Source organism: Ascaphus truei, unplaced genomic scaffold (assembly GCF_040206685.1).
Source record: "Ascaphus truei isolate aAscTru1 unplaced genomic scaffold, aAscTru1.hap1 HAP1_SCAFFOLD_1536, whole genome shotgun sequence".
In the NCBI taxonomy this organism is placed as follows: domain Eukaryota; kingdom Metazoa; phylum Chordata; class Amphibia; order Anura; family Ascaphidae; genus Ascaphus; species Ascaphus truei.
The window spans coordinates 34,449-50,394 of record NW_027454424.1 but is presented as its reverse complement, the minus strand read 5'-3'; the positions used below and the strand labels follow the sequence as shown (position 1 = coordinate 50,394).

The following is a 15,946-nucleotide window of genomic DNA, read 5'->3' as shown; positions in this document are numbered from 1 at the left end:
TGTGTTGTGAGCTTGGGAAGAGTGTGGATGAGTTGGAGTGAGGGTGTTGTGGTGTGAGCTTGGGAAGAGTGTGGATGAGTTGGAGTGAGGGTGGTGTGAGCTTGGGGAGAGTGTGGATGAGTTGGAGTGAGGGTGTTGTGGTGTGAGCTTGGAAAGAGTGTTGTGTTGTGAGTGTGGGAAGAGTGTGGATGAGATGGAGTGAGTGTGAATGTGGGGTGGCGCCGTGTTGCGTGTTCCTGATTGTCGCGTTGCGTGTTCCTGATTGTCGCGTTGCGTGTTCCTGATTGTCGCGTTGCGTGTTCCTGATTGTCGCGTTGCGTGTTCCTGATTGTCGCGTTGCGTGTTGCTGATTGTCGCGTTGCGTGTTCCTGATTGTCGTGTTGCGTGTTCCTGATTGTCGCGTTGCGCGTTGCGTGTTCCTGATTGTCGCGTTGCGTGTTCCTGATTGTCGCGTTGCGTGTTCCTGATTGTCGCGTTGCGTGTTCCTGATTGTCGCGTTGCGTGTTCCTGATTGTCGCGTTGCGTGTTCCTGATTGTCGCGTTGCGTGTTCCTGATTGTCGCGTTGCGTGTTCCTGATTGTCGCGTTGCGTGTTCCTGATTGTCGCGTTGCGTGTTCCTGATTGTCGCGTTGCGTGTTCCTGATTGTCGCGTTGCGTGTTCCTGATTGTCGCGTTGCGTGTTCCTGATTGTCGCGTTGCGTGTTCCTGATTGTCGCGTTGCGTGTTGCTGATTGTCGCGTTGCGTGTTCCTGATTGTCGCGTTGCGTGTTCCTGATTGTCGCGTTGCGTGTTGCTGATTGTCGCGTTGCGTGTTCCTGATTGTCGCGTTGCGTGTTCCTGATTGTCGCGTTGCGTGTTGCTGATTGTCGCGTTGCGTGTTGCTGATTGTCGCGTTGCGTGTTCCTGATTGTCGCGTTGCGTGTTCCTGATTGTCGCGTTGCGTGTTCCTGATTGTCGCGTTGCGTGTTGCTGATTGTCGCGTTGCGTGTTGCTGATTGTCGCGTTGCGTGTTCCTGATTGTCGCGTTGCGTGTTCCTGATTGTCGCGTTGCGTGTTCCTGATTGTCGCGTTGCGTGTTCCTGATTGTCGCGTTGCGTGTTCCTGATTGTCGCGTTGCGTGTTCCTGATTGTCGCGTTGCGTGTTGCTGATTGTCGCGTTGCGTGTTCCTGATTGTCGCGTTGCGTGTTCCTGATTGTCACGTTGCGTGTTGCTGATTGTCGCGTTGCGTGTTCCTGATTGTCGCGTTGCGTGTTCCTGATTGTCACGTTGCGTGTTGCTGATTGTCGCGTTGCGTGTTCCTGATTGTCGCGTTGCGTGTTCCTGATTGTCGCGTTGCGTGTTGCTGATTGTCGCGTTGCGTGTTCCTGATTGTCGCGTTGCGTGTTCCTGATTGTCACGCTGTGTTTCAGACCCCTGTGGATGAAACGGACCCTCAGCTGGTGCCAAATATTGAGCATCTGCTGCCAAACATCGGACGGACGCACGCGGGGGAGACCTCAGGTAAGCGCCGGGGTCAGAGGTCGCACGCGGCCGCCGCCATCTTGTCATTATACATCCAGCAAGTCTTTCACTGGCAGCAAAATGGTTAAATATTCTCCACATACAAATCTATATGACCTGTACACGCGTGTCCATGCGTCTCTCAGCACGGACAGATTAATCCTGTACACACGCCCTTTTACCCCCACCCCCTCTTCACCACTCACACACATATTTACACACCACGCACACACACACTCACACACATCTCTTCACCACTCATGCGTGCACACACAGACACTCACACACACACACATTTACACGCCACGCACACACGTCTTCACCACTCACACACATTTACACACCACGCACACCCTCACACACATCTCTTCACCACTCATGCGTGCACACACAGACACTCACACACTCACACATTTTCACGCCACACACCTGTTCACCACGAACTCACACACAGCTCTTCACCACTCACACACACACACACACATTTACACGCCACACACACACCTCTTCACCACGCACACACACACACACCTCTTCATCACTTACACACATCGCTTCACCACTCGCACACACACACACATTTACACGCCACACACACACCTCTTCACCACACACACACACACATCTCTTCACCACACACACACACACACACACACACACACACACACACACACACACACACCTCTTCACCACACACACACACACACACACACACACACCTCTTCACCACACACACACACACACACACACACACACATTTACACGCCACACACACACCTCTTCACCACACACACACACACACATCTCTTCACCACACACACACACACACACACACACACACACACACACACACACACACACACACACACACACACACACACACACACACCACACACACACCTCTTCACCCACACACACACACACACACACACACACACACACACACACACACACACACACACACACACCTCTTCACCACACACACACATTTACACGGCGCGCACACACACACACACACACACACACACACACACACACACACACACACACACACACACATCGCTTCACCACTCGCACACATCTCTTCACCACTCGCACACACACACATTTACATGCCACACACACACCTCTTCACCACGCACACACACACACACACACCTCTTCACCACGCACACACACACCTCTTCACCACGCACGCACACACACACACCTCTTCACCACGCACGCACACACACACACACACACATATCTCTTCACCACACACACACACATTTACACTACACACACACACACACACACACACACACACACACACACACACACACAAACACTAAGTACCGTTGGAAAGAATATTAACCCCTCACCGCCAGGTGGCCGTGCAAAGCGTTGAACTAATGTGCGATGCTGCCCCCACTGGCAGATAGAGGTTCGGGGTAACTATGGCGGACTTATTACTTAGTGGGACGCGCAAGGCTCCACCCCCCCACCCCCCCCCCCCCCCCCGCCATGTTGTGCCCCGGAGTAATTATCAACCTTTCTCACCCCCCCCCCCCCCCGCCATGTTGTGCCCTGGAGTAATTATCAGCCTTTCTTCCTCTCCCCCCCCCCCGCCATGTTGTGCCCCGGAGTAATTATCAGCCTTTCTTCCTCTCCCCCCCCCGCCATGTTGTGCCCCGGAGTAATTATCAGCCTTTCTTCCTCTCCCCCCCCCCCCCGCCATGTTGTGCCCTGGAGTAATTATCAGCCTTTCTTCCTCTCCCCCCCCCCCCCCGCCATGTTGTGCCCTGGAGTAATTATCAGCCTTTCTCCCTCTCCCCCCCCCCCCCGCCATGTTGTGCCCTGGAGTAATTATCAGCCTTTCTTCCTCTCCCTCCCCCCCCCCCCCCCCCCGCCATGTTGTGCCCTGGAGTAATTATCAGCCTTTCTCCCTCCCCCCCCCCCCCCCGCCATGTTGTTCCCTGGAGTAATTATCAGCCTTTCTTCCTCTCCCCCCCCCCCCCCCGCCATGTTGTGCCCTGGAGTAATTATCAGCCTTTCTCCCCCCCCCCCCCGCCATGTTGTGCCCTGGAGTAATTATCAGCCTTTCTTCCCCTCCCCCCCCCCCCCCGCCATGTTGTGCACCCTGGAGTAATTATCAGCCTTTCTTCCCCTCCCCCCCCCCCCCCTGCCATGTTGTGCCCTGGAGTAATTATCAGCCTTTCTTCCCCTCCCCCCCCCCCCCCCCCGCCATGTTGTGCCCTGGAGTAATTATCAGCCTTTCTTCCCCTCCCCCCCCCCCCGCCATGTTGTGCCCTGGAGTAATTATCAGCCTTTCTTCCTCTCCCCCCCCCCCCCCCGGCATGTTGTGCCCCGGAGTAATTATCAGCCTTTCTTCCTCTCCCCCCCCCCCGCCATGTTGTGCCCCGGAGTAATTATCAGCCTTTCTTCCTCTCCCCCCCCCCCGCCATGTTGTGCCCTGGAGTAATTATCAGCCTTTCTCCCCCCAACCCCCGCCATGTTGTGCCCTGGAGTAATTATCAGCCTTTCTTCCTCTCCCCTCCCCCCCCCCCCCCCCGCCATGTTGTGCCCTGGAGTAATTATCAGCCTTTCTCCCTCCCCCCCCCCCCCCCCGCCATGTTGTTCCCTGGAGTAATTATCAGCCTTTCTCCCTCCCCCCCCCCCCCCCGCCATGTTGTTCCCTGGAGTAATTATCAGCCTTTCTCCCTCCCCCCCCCCCCCGCCATGTTGTGCCCTGGAGTAATTATCAGCCTTTCTTCCTCTCCCTCCCCCCCCCCCCCCGCCATGTTGTGCCCTGGAGTAATTATCAGCCTTTCTCCCTCCCCCCCCCCCCCCGCCATGTTGTTCCCTGGAGTAATTATCAGCCTTCCTCTCCCCCCCCCCCCCCCCCCGGCCATGTTGTGCCCTGGAGTAATTATCAGCCTTTCTTCCTCTCCCCCACCCCCCCCCCCCGCCATGTTGTGCCCTGGAGTAATTATCAGCCTTTCTTCTCTCCCCCCCCCCCCCGCCATGTTGTGCCCCGGAGTAATTATCAGCCTTTCTACCTCTCCCCCCCCCCCCCCGCCATGTTGTGCCCCGGAGTAATTATCAGCCTTTCTTCCTCTCCCCCACCCCCCCCGCCATGTTGTGCCCCGGAGTAATTATCAGCCTTTCTTCCTCTCCCCCCCCCCCCCCGCCATGTTGTGCCCTGGAGTAATTATCAGCCTTTCTTCCTCTCCCCCCCCCCCCCGCCATGTTGTGCCCTGGAGTAATTATCAGCCTTTCTTCCTCTCCCCCCCCCCCCCCCGCCATGTTGTGCCCCGGAGTAATTATCAGCCTTTCTTCCTCTCCCCCCCCCCCCGCCATGTTGTGCCCTGGAGTAATTATCAGCCTTTCTCCCTCTCCCCCCCCCCCCCCCCCGCCATGTTGTGCCCCTGGAGTAATTATCAGCCTTTCTCCCCCCCCCCCCCGCCATGTTGTGCCCTGGAGTAATTATCAGCCTTTCTTCCTCTCCCCCCCCCCCCCCCCCCCGCCATGTTGTGCCCTGGAGTAATTATCAGCCTTTCTCCCCTCTCCCCTCCCCCCCCCCGCCATGTTGTGCCCTGGAGTAATTATCAGCCTTTCTCCCTCTCCCCCCCCCCCCCCCGCCATGTTGGGCCCTGGAGTAATTATCAGCCTTTCTTCCTCTCCCCCCCCCCCCCCCCGCCATGTTGTGCCCTGGAGTAATTATCAGCCTTTCTTCCTCTCCCTCCCCCCCCCCCCCCGCCATGTTGTGCCCTGGAGTAATTATCAGCCTTTCTCCCTCTCCCCCCCCCCCCGCCATGTTGTTGCCCTGGAGTAATTATCAGCCTTTCTTCCTCTCCCCCCCCCCCCCCGCCATGTTGTGCCCCGGAGTAATTATCAGCCTTTCTTCCTCTCCCCCCCCCCCCCGCCATGTTGTGCCCTGGAGTAATTATCAGCCTTTCTCCCCCCCCCCCCCCCCCCGCCCATGTTGTGCCCATGGAGTAATTATCAGCCTTTCTTCCTCTCCCCTCCCCCCCCCCCCGCCATGTTGTGCCCTGGAGTAATTATCAGCCTTTCTCCCTCCCCCCCCCCCCCGCCATGTTGTTCCCTGGAGTAATTATCAGCCTTTCTCCCTCCCCCCCCCCCCCCCCCCGCCATGTTGTTCCCTGGAGTAATTATCAGCCTTTCTCCCTCCCCCCCCCCCCCCCGCCATGTTGTGCCCTGGAGTAATTATCAGCCTTTCTTCCTCTCCCCCCCCCCCCCCCGCCATGTTGTCGCCCTGGAGTAATTATCAGCCTTTCTTCCTCTCCCCCCCCCCCCCCCCGCCATGTTGTGCCCCGGAGTAATTATCAGCCTTTCTTCCTCTCCCCCCCCCCCCCCCCCCCGCCATGTTGTGCCCCGGAGTAATTATCAGCCTTTCTCTCTCTCCCCCCCCCCCCCCCCCCCGCCATGTTGTGCCCTGGAGTAATTATCAGCCTTTCTTCCCCTCTCCCCCCCCCCCCCCGCCATGTTGTGCCCTGAGTAATTATCAGCCTTTCTTCCTCTCCCCCCCCCCCCCCCCGCCATGTTGTGCCCTGGAGTAATTATCAGCCTTTCTTCCTCTCCCCCCCCCCCCCCCCCCGCCATGTTGTGCCCTGGAGTAATTATCAGCCTTTCTTCCTCTCCCCCCCCCCCCCCGCCATGTTGTGCCCTGGAGTAATTATCAGCCTTTCTTCCTCTCCCCCCCCCCCCCCGCCATGTTGTGCCCCGGAGTAATTATCAGCCTTTCTTCCTCTCCCCCCCCCCCCCCGCCATGTTGTGCCCCGGAGTAATTATCAGCCTTTCTTCCTCTCCCCCCCCCCCCCCCCCGCCATGTTGTGCCCCGGAGTAATTATCAGCCTTTCTTCCTCTCCCCTCCCCCCCCCCCCGCCATGTTGTGCCCTGGAGTAATTATCAGCCTTTCTTCCTCTCCCCCCCCCCCCCCCCGCCATGTTGTGCCCTGGAGTAATTATCAGCCTTTCTTCCCTCTCTCCCCCCCCCCCCCCCGCCAATGTTGTGCCCTGGAGTAATTATCAGCCTTTCTTCCTCTCCCCCCCCCCCCCCCCCGCCATGTTGTGCCCTGGAGTTATTATCAGCCTTTCTTCCTCTCCCCCCCCCCCCCGCCATGTTGTGCCCTGGAGTAATTATCAGCCTTTCTTCCTCTCCCCCCCCCCCCCCCCCCGCCATGTTGTGCCCTGGAGTAATTATCAGCCTTTCTTCCTCTCCCCCCCCCCCCCCCCCGCGCCATGTTGTGCCCTGGAGTAATTATCAGCCTTTCTCCCCTCTCCCCCCCCCCCCCCGCCATGTTGTGCCCTGGAGTAATTATCAGCCTTTCTTCCTCTCCCCCCCCCCCCCCGCCATGTTGTGCCCTGGAGTAATTATCAGCCTTTCTTCCTCTCCCCCCCCTCCCGGCGTCTGCTCCTCGCAGCGGATTCTCCGGCAGCGCTGATCGGGTACGGTTACGGTTTCTGCGCCGCCCCTTCCTCTAACCTCCCGGGCGGTGATAAGAGAGATGGCACCGCGGGTGGGGGGGGGGGGGGGGGGGGGGGGGCACGGACTGATTACAGGCGGCACAGGGGGGGCCTGGCACGTGGGGGGGGGGGGGGAGGGCCTGGCACGTGGGGGGGGGGGGGGGGGGCGAGGCTGCCTATGGGATTAAATGTTCCCTTCAGGATTTGTACAGATAATTGGGGGGGTCTGTAACCTTCCCTGGGAGGGGTCCCCCTTTTGTAATGGGGGGACCCCGCCAGAGGTACGATGTTATAGACAGACCGCATCTCTCTTACCACTTCCCCGCCGCCCCGGCGTTTAACGCATCTCATCGCTGTCACTGTGTGTGGCGCTGTGTCACCCGCTGCTCTCACACACTTACCTTCGGAGGCTCCCCCACAGCAGAGCGCGCGCTCTCTCCGCGTCTCTCTCACACACTTACCTTCGGAGGCTCCCCACAGCAGAGCGCGCGCTCTCTCCGCGTCTCTCTCACACACTTACCTTCGGAGGCTCCCCCACAGCAGAGCGCGCGCTCTCTCCGCGTCCTCTCTCACACACTTACCTGCGGAGGCTCCCCCACAGCAGAGCGCGCGCTCTCTCCGCGTCTCTCTCACACACTTACCTTCGGAGGCCTCCCCCACAGCAGAGCGCGCGCTCTCTCCGCGTCTCTCTCACACACTTACCTGCGGAGGCTCCCCCACAGCAGAGCGCGCGCTTCTCTCCGCGTCTCTCTCACACACTTACCTGCGGAGGCTCCCCCACAGCAGAGCGCGCGCTCCTCTCCGCGTCTCTCTCACACACTTACCTGCGGAGGCTCCCCCACAGCAGAGCGCGCGCTCTCTCCGCGTCTCTCTCACACACTTACCTTCGGAGGCTCCCCCACAGCAGAGCGCGCGCTCTCTCCGCGTCTCTCTCACACACTTACCTTCGGGGGCTCCCCCACAGCAGAGCGCGTGCTCTCTCTCCGCGTCTCTCTCACACACTTACCTTCGGAGGCTCCCCCACAGCAGAGCGCGGCGCTCTCTCCGCGTCTCTCTCACACACTTACCTGCGGAGGCTCCCCCACAGCAGAGCGCGCGCTCTCTTCCGCGTCTCTCTCACACACTTACCTGCGGAGGCTCCCCCACAGCAGAGCGCGCTGCTCTCTTCCGCGTCTCTCTCACACACTTACCTGCGGAGGCTCCCCCACAGCAGAGCGCGCGCTCTCTCCGCGTCTCTCTCACACACTTACCTTCGGAGGCTCCCCCACAGCAGAGCGCGCGCTCTCTCCGCGTCTCTCTCACACACTTACCTGCGGAGGCTCCCCCACAGCAGAGCGCGCGCTCTCTCCGCGTCTCTCTCTCACACACTTACCTTCGGAGGCTCCCCCACAGCAGAGCGCGCGCTCTCTCCGCGTCTCTCTCACACACTTACCTTCGGAGGGCTCCCCCCACAGCAGAGCGCGCGCTCTCTCCGCGTCTCTCTCACACACTTACCTTCGGAGGCTCCCCCACAGCAGAGCGCGCGCTCTCCTCCGCGTCTCTCTCACACACTTACCTTCGGAGGCTCCCCCACAGCAGAGCGCGCGCTCTCTCCGCGTCTCTCTCACACACTTACCTGCGGAGGCTCCCCCCACAGCAGAGCGCGCGCTCTCTCCGCGTCTCTCTCACACACTTACCTTCGGAGGCTCCCCCACAGCAGAGCGCGCGCTCTCTCCGCGTCTCTCTCACACACTTACCTTCGGAGGCTCCCCCACAGCAGAGCGCGCGCTCTCTCCGCGTCTCTCTCACACACTTACCTTCGGAGGCTCCCCCACAGCAGAGCGCGCGCTCTCTCCGCGTCTCTCTCACACACTTACCTTCGGAGGCTCCCCCACAGCAGAGCGCGCGCTCTCTCCGCGTCTCTCTCACACACTTACCTTCGGAGGCTCCCCCACAGCAGAGCGCGCGCGCTCTCTCCGCGTCTCTCTCACACACTTACCTTCGGAGGCTCCCCCACAGCAGAGCGCGCGCTCTCTCCGCGTCTCTCTCACACACTTACCTGCGGAGGCTCCCCCACAGCAGAGCGCGCGCTCTCTCCGCGTCTCTCTCACACACTTACCTTCGGAGGCTCCCCCCACAGCAGAGCGCGCGCTCTCTCCGCGTCTCTCTCACACACTTACCTTCGGAGGCTCCCCCACAGCAGAGCGCGCGCTCTCTCCGCGTCTCTCTCACACACTTACCTTCGGAGGCTCCCCCACAGCAGAGCGCGCGCTCTCTTCCGCGTCTCTCTCACACACTTACCTTCGGGGGCTCCCCCACAGCAGAGCGCGCGCTCTCTCTCCGCGTCTCTCTCACACACTTACCTTCGGAGGCTCCCCCACAGCAGAGCGCGCGCTCTCTCCGCGTCTCTCTCACACACTTACCTGCGGAGGCTCCCCCACAGCAGAGCGCGCGCTCTCTTCCGCGTCTCTCTCACACACTTACCTGCGGAGGCTCCCCACAGCAGAGCGCGCGCTCTCTTCCGCGTCTCTCTCACACACTTACCTGCGGAGGCTCCCCACAGCAGAGCGCGCGCTCTCTCCGCGTCTCTCTCACACACTTACCTTCGGAGGCTCCCCCACAGCAGAGCGCGCGCTCTCTCCGCGTCTCTCTCACACACTTACCTGCGGAGGCTCCCCCACAGCAGAGCGCGCGCTCTCTCCGCGTCTCTCTCTCACACACTTACCTTCGGAGGCTCCCCCACAGCAGAGCGCGCGCTCTCTCCGCGTCTCTCTCACACACTTACCTTCGGAGGCTCCCCCACAGCAGAGCGCGCGCTCTCTCCGCGTCTCTCTCACACACTTACCTGCGGAGGCTCCCCCACAGCAGAGCGCACGCTCTCTCCGCGTCTCTCTCACACACTTACCTTCGGAGGCTCCCCCACAGCAGAGCGCGCGCTCTCTCCGCGTCTCTCTCACACACTTACCTTCGGAGGCTCCCCCACAGCAGAGCGCGCGCTCTCTCCGCGTCTCTCTCACACACTTACCTTCGGAGGCTCCCCCACAGCAGAGCGCGCGCTCTCTCCGCGTCTCTCTCACACACTTACCTTCGGAGGCTCCCCCACAGCAGAGCGCGCGCTCTCTCTCCGCGTCTCTCTCACAACACTTACCTGCGGAGGCTCCCCCCACAGCAGAGCGCAGCGCTCTCTCCGCGTCTCTCTCACACACTTACCTTCGGAGGCTCCCCCACAGCAGAGCGCGCGCTCTCCTCCGCGTCTCTCTCACCACACTTACCTTCGGAGGCTCCCCCACAGCAGAGCGCGCGCTCTCTTCCGCGGTCTCTCTCACACACTTACCTTCGGAGGCTCCCCCACAGCAGAGCGCGCGCTCTCTCCGGCGTCTCTCTCACACACTTACCTTCGGAGGCTCCCCCACAGCAGAGCGCGCGCTCTCTCCGCGTCTCTCTCACACACTTACCTGCGGAGGCTCCCCCACAGCAGAGCGCGCGCTCTCTCCTCCGCGTCTCACTCACTTCCCTGCCAGCGACCTCCGCTCGGACACGGAAACAATGCGCGCCATCGCCCACACCACACATTAACCTGTTCTCTGCTGGAGGGACCTGCGGTTTATACCTGCGCACTCCATGTGTCTGTCTACACGTATGATCAAAGCCATGTTGTATTTGTGTGTGTTTGTAAAGACTTCATACGTGTGAGCGCTTTTTAACCTCTTTGGTGCCAGAAAAGTGGGTCCATGTAAAAAGCTTCAGGGCGGGGCTCCGGCCTGACGCCCGCGCCCTCTCCGTGTCGCCTCCGTGATGTCTCGTGCAGTTATTGTGCGTCTCGGTGTGTGATTATTGGCGCGGGCAGTGGCGCGGGCAGCACGTGTGTTGTGTGTAACCCTGGGGTATATTGGGGGGTTGTTGTGTGTCCGTTGCCTCGGGACGTATCAGTGTAATGATTGATGTAATAACTCCTGCAGCGCATTTGGTTGCAGAGATGGCGATCCTCCCTCCTCACCGTCTCCTCTTCTCCTCTGTCTGCTTTCAGATTCAACCAACAGTGATTCTGCTAAAGCAAAGGTGAGTGTGTGCGCGGGGGGGTGCGAGGTGTGTGCACGGGGGGGTGCGAGTGTGTGCGCGGGGGGGTGAGAGTGTGTGCGCGGGGGGGTGCGAGTGTGTGCGTGGGGGGGTGCGAAGTGCGCGGGGGGTGCGAGTGTGTGCGCGGGGGGGGGGTGACGTGTGTGTGAGGGGGTGCGTGTGCGCGGGGGGGGGTGCGAGTGTGTGCGCGGGGGGTGCGTGTGTGTGAGGGGGGCTGCGTGTGTGCAGGGTGCGAGTGGGGGGGGGGTAGTGGTTCGAGTGTGAAGGGGGGGCTGCGTGTGTGGGGGGGGCTGCGTGTGTGAGGGGGGGGCTGCGTGTGTGAGGGGGGTGTGCGAGTTTGACACAGCACCAAAGAGGCGGCTTCCTGCTCCTGCAAACTCCTGCGTCACATGTCACATGTTAGATGAATAAACGGTTTCAGACCGTGCGCAGCGATCCCAGAGAACAGGGAAACACCGCGTAGCAAAACCGCGGCCTAGAAATGGGCGAGCCCCCTCCCTGCGATCCTCCATCTTTATAGGGTCCTGGCTTCCTGTTATATCTGCAGCCCGAGTCACGCAGCGATGGCGGCACCGTGTTGGAATGAGGGCGGTCTGGGCGTGCCGACGTTAATAACGCCATGGGAGGGGGGGGGAAGGAAGTAGGGGGGCAGTGGTCCTTAATAAGACGCCGCTCTCGTTGCAGGCCTCTCGGAAGGAGACCTACGCTCGCGATATCCTGTCCATTCCCTTCATCTCCGCCGTGAACCGCAAGCGCAAGAAGCGCGAGACGAGAAGCGATTCTGGGAGCAGCACGGACGACGACTCGGAGCAGGAGGCGGCACGGGCGGGGCAAGCCGAGAAAGAGGCGGAGGGTCACGGAGAGGCCCCGGCTCCCGCCCCCTCGCCGCCTGCGGAGACCGGGGGGGAGGAGCCAGGGGCGAGCCGGTGGCCCGGCCCGGAGAGGATTCCCGCCGACTCCCGCTCCATCGTCTCGGGATACTCCACCCTCTCCACGCTGTGCTCGGAGCCCGCCTCCAGCGTCCGCGGCGGCGGCGACGAGGCCGACGACCGAGCGCAGCGTGCTCAGCCACATGGGAAACCGACAGGGAGGGGAGGACGCGGGAGGCGGGGGAGCGTCCGCGCTCGCAGGACTCCTTCACCTCTCAGCGGCTCATCCCGGGGGACACGCTGGCGCGGCGGAGGATGGGCCGCGGCAGGCCGGGCGCCCCCGAGGAGTCCGCGACCTCTCCCGCTCAGCGCCGAGGCAGGCGGCGGCGGACGACTTGTGCATGGCGGCGCTGCGAAAGCCCGGCTCGCCCGAGACGCGGCGCAGGAAAAAGCGCCTGGCGCAGGCATACGGTGGTGCTCCCGGGGCAGCTGGACGGACTGCAACTTTAATGACTGGAAGGAACCGCCCGCGGGGGGCTCTGCTGCCCCGGATCCGGGGGTCCGGCTGAGCGGGGGGGCGTGGGCGGCCTCTCTCGCAGACGGGAGAGACTCTGGGCTCAGCAGCCTGGAGTCCCAGAAAGCCAGGGGCCCCCGCCTCCCCGAACCTGCAGCCGACAGGGCCCCCAGCCAAGGGGTCAAATCCCAGAATCCTCCTCTGCAGCCAGGGCTCCGGCAGTACCTGTGACCTCCCTCCCCTCGCTGGAGCACAGCACTGACTCTCTCGCCCCCCCGCCCCCCGCGCGCGTGTATCCCAGAGACTCTGGCGCACCAGGCGTGTGGGATTGAGCCGCGCAGGAGGGTGCTAAAGAATCGTCCGTGTCCTCCCCCGACACACGCGTGAGGTATGGGGGGGGGGGGGGAAATCGCCCAACATGACACCGGAGTCTCTCTGCTGGACGTCTGCCACCTCCCCCCCGGGCCTTTGTCTCTGGTGTGGGGGCCGGGGGGAGGATGTCTGGGTGAGCGGTTACATACCCCAGCGCCCCCGGGGTTGGGTGACCTCTGCCATTACACAGTGTTCCTCTGTACCCAGAGTGAGGGAGTGAGAGGGGGGCGTGGGGTGCCATACTCAGTATTGTTGTACACTGCAGAGTGCCTGTTTGCATTCACATGCAGGAAGTCCCTAAACGCTGAAGCAGGAGCTGCACTGAAGCAGGAGCTGCTGTGCCTTACTGCCTCAGGCTGCGCTTGTAGCGCACGCAACCGTGCGAACAAGCGGCGTCGCCTAAACTTGAATTGCAACTGTCGCGACGGGTGACGTCATCGGTCGCGTCGCCGGCACTATAAGCGCAGCCCCAACCCTTCAACTGCTACACTGCAGAGACAGATCTGTGTGTACTGTATATAGACAGTATAATAAGTTAATGTGGGATATATATATACAGTATATATACTGTATATATCCCCGTATGTATTTTACACTTTGTTTTATATCGAATTCTACAAAAACAAAACACTTATTCCAAATATTCTGCGTGACGATGTCTGAGGGTAACACAACAACTACAATCCACGTGTGGGTAACGGAGACTTGTTCCCTTAACCTTTAGCGTGTGTGTGTGTGTGTGTGTGTATGTGTACACACACACACACACACGGAATCACACCTTCCCTCTGGTAGAGACGTGGTTGAAGGGTTAAAGGGCTCTGGCACGGACACCCCTCCCGCTATGCCCGGGGGGGGGGCTCTCTGATGATACCTCTGTCCCCCCCGGATAAGGGCTAAGACGGTTTACTTTCGGGTTTAACCGTTGCACTGCCGGCGGAGGTGCGACCCTCCCGCGGTTCCCCATGGCTGCCATGTTTACAGATACCCAAAGTGTTGTGTTCTTCGTGCTCCCGGACGCTGCGGGGGAGGGGCTGGCGTTGGCAGCGGCGTGCTAACACGTATACTGCGACGCGGGCCTCTCCGGCAGGGAAAGGGTTATCAGTATTGGTCTTTATATAAAGTGCTGGCGAGGGGGGGGTGCTGCTTGTGCCCCATCTCTGGGGGGGAGGGGTGAGGGATGCGGGGGTGAGGGAGGGGAGGTAATGCGGGGGCGAGGGGGGGTAGGCGAGGTGATGCAGGGGGGGAGGTGAGGTGAGGGAGGCGCGAGGCGCGGGCAATTTCTGTAACCACCGTGCCAAGGGAGTCTTTCCCTACAGCAGCGATTCCCAACCCCGGGGGGGGGTTGCGGGAGGCGTCTCCAAGGGGTAACGGGGGACCCCCGGCAGTATAACAGGGTCCTGAGCCCGCGTTAGGACTGCGCGCTTAGTAAGGCTCCAAACTGCACCGTGGCTGTCACAGCAGGAGTTTCCCACAATGCTTTGCACCCACAGGACTTCGGTAAGCCCCCGCAGTGAGCGACAGCCTGCACACACACTGAGGGGCAGTTTGGGGGGTTATTAAGTGTATGTTCCCCCCCCAGGGGCTCAGGACACTATATACTGCCTGGGATCGGGCACACAGTTTGTCGGTGTAGTATGTTCTAGGGGGAAGGGGGGGGGGAGCATAGTGATGAAGGCGGGGGGCAATCTGTAGAGAGCTCCACCTGGTGGCTGCACCTGCAGAGCGGACCTGCCTATAGTGGGGCTTGGCTGCCCTGGTGGTGAGGGGTTGTCCTGCTGTTGGGGGGATTTAAATAGCATTGGGTGGGCACAGCCGTGTTTCTCTACCAGAGGGGCTCTGCATGTACATAGCCTCGCAATGCATCGGTAACCTCGCATGGGCTGCAATTCCCATCATGCAGTGGGGGCCGCAGGCCGCTGTGGCGTCAGTCTGTACTCGCGCCCCCAGCGGTGATGCAGCGCGACACTGCGCCTCATACCCCTCAGTGACAGCGGGTCACCTGCACCCCTCACCGTGACAGCGGGTCACTTATACCCCTCACAGTGACAGCGGGTCACTTATACCCCTCACCGTGACAGCGGGTCACTTATACCCCTCAGTGACAGCGGGTCACCTGCACCCCTCACCGTGACAGCGGGTCACTTATACCCCTCACAGTGACAGCGGGTCACTTATACCCCTCACAGTGACGGCGGGTCACCTGCACCTGTTTGCTTTATACAGCATTGTAACCAAAAGGTCACCATGTCCTGCACCCGTCCCTTCCTAATCCCCAGAGAGGTGTGACCATGTCCTGCACCCGTCCCTAACCCTAATCCCCAGAGAGGTGTGACCATGTCCTGCACCCGTCCCTTCCTAACCCCCAGAGAGGTGTGACCATGTCCTGCACCCGTCCCTTCCTAACCCCCAGAGAGGTTTGACCATGTCCTGCACCCGTCCCTTCCTAACCCCCAGAGAGGTGTGACCATGTCCTGCACCCGTCCCTCCCTAACCCCCAGAGAGGTGTGACCATGTCCTGCACCCGTCCCTAACCCCCAGAGAGGTGTGACCATGTCCTGCACCCGTCCCTAACCCCCAGAGAGGTGTGACCATGTCCTGCACCCGTCCCTTCCTAACCCCCAGAGAGGTTTGACCATGTCCTGCACCCGTCCCTTCCTAACCCCCAGAGAGGTGTGACCATGTCCTGCACCCGTCCCTTCCTAATCCCCAGAGAGGTGTGACCATGTCCTGCACCCGTCCCTTCCTAACCCCCAGAGAGGTGTGACCATGTCCTGCACCCGTCCCTTCCTAACCCCCAGAGAGGTGTGACCATGTCCTGCACCCGTCCCTTCCTAACCCCAGAGAGGTGTGACCATGTCCTGCACCCGTCCCTAACCCTAACCCCCAGAGAGGTGTGACCATGTCCTGCACCCGTCCCTTCCTAACCCCCAGAGAGGTGTGACCATGTCCTGCACCCGTCCCTCCCTAACCCCCAGAGAGGTGTGACCATGTCCTGCACCCGTCCCTTCCTAACCCCCAGAGAAGTGTGACCATGTCCTGCACCTGTCCCTAACCCCCAGAGAGGTGTGACCATGTCCTGCACCCGTCCCTTCCTAACCCCCAGAGAGGTGTGACCATGTCCTGCACCCGTCCCTTCCTAACCCCCAGAGAGGTGTGACCATGT

At 61.0% G+C, this 15,946-nt stretch overlaps 1 protein-coding gene across 1 annotated transcript in view; it reads left to right on the top strand.

Moving 5' to 3' along the window:
• The window catches only part of LOC142476237 (rho GTPase-activating protein 23-like), a 43,005-nt gene extending 29,063 nt beyond the window's left edge, over positions 1-13,942 (top strand). The window contains 8 exon segments of the mRNA XM_075581722.1: positions 1,411-1,501; positions 10,976-11,007; positions 11,710-12,075; positions 12,077-12,100; positions 12,102-12,264; positions 12,267-12,340; positions 12,342-12,386; positions 12,388-13,942. Of these exon segments, the coding sequence (XP_075437837.1) occupies positions 1,411-1,501; positions 10,976-11,007; positions 11,710-12,075; positions 12,077-12,100; positions 12,102-12,264; positions 12,267-12,340; positions 12,342-12,386; positions 12,388-12,639 (1,047 nt within the window). The 3' untranslated portion in view covers positions 12,640-13,942.
• Positions 13,943-15,946: the final 2,004 nt, after the last annotated feature.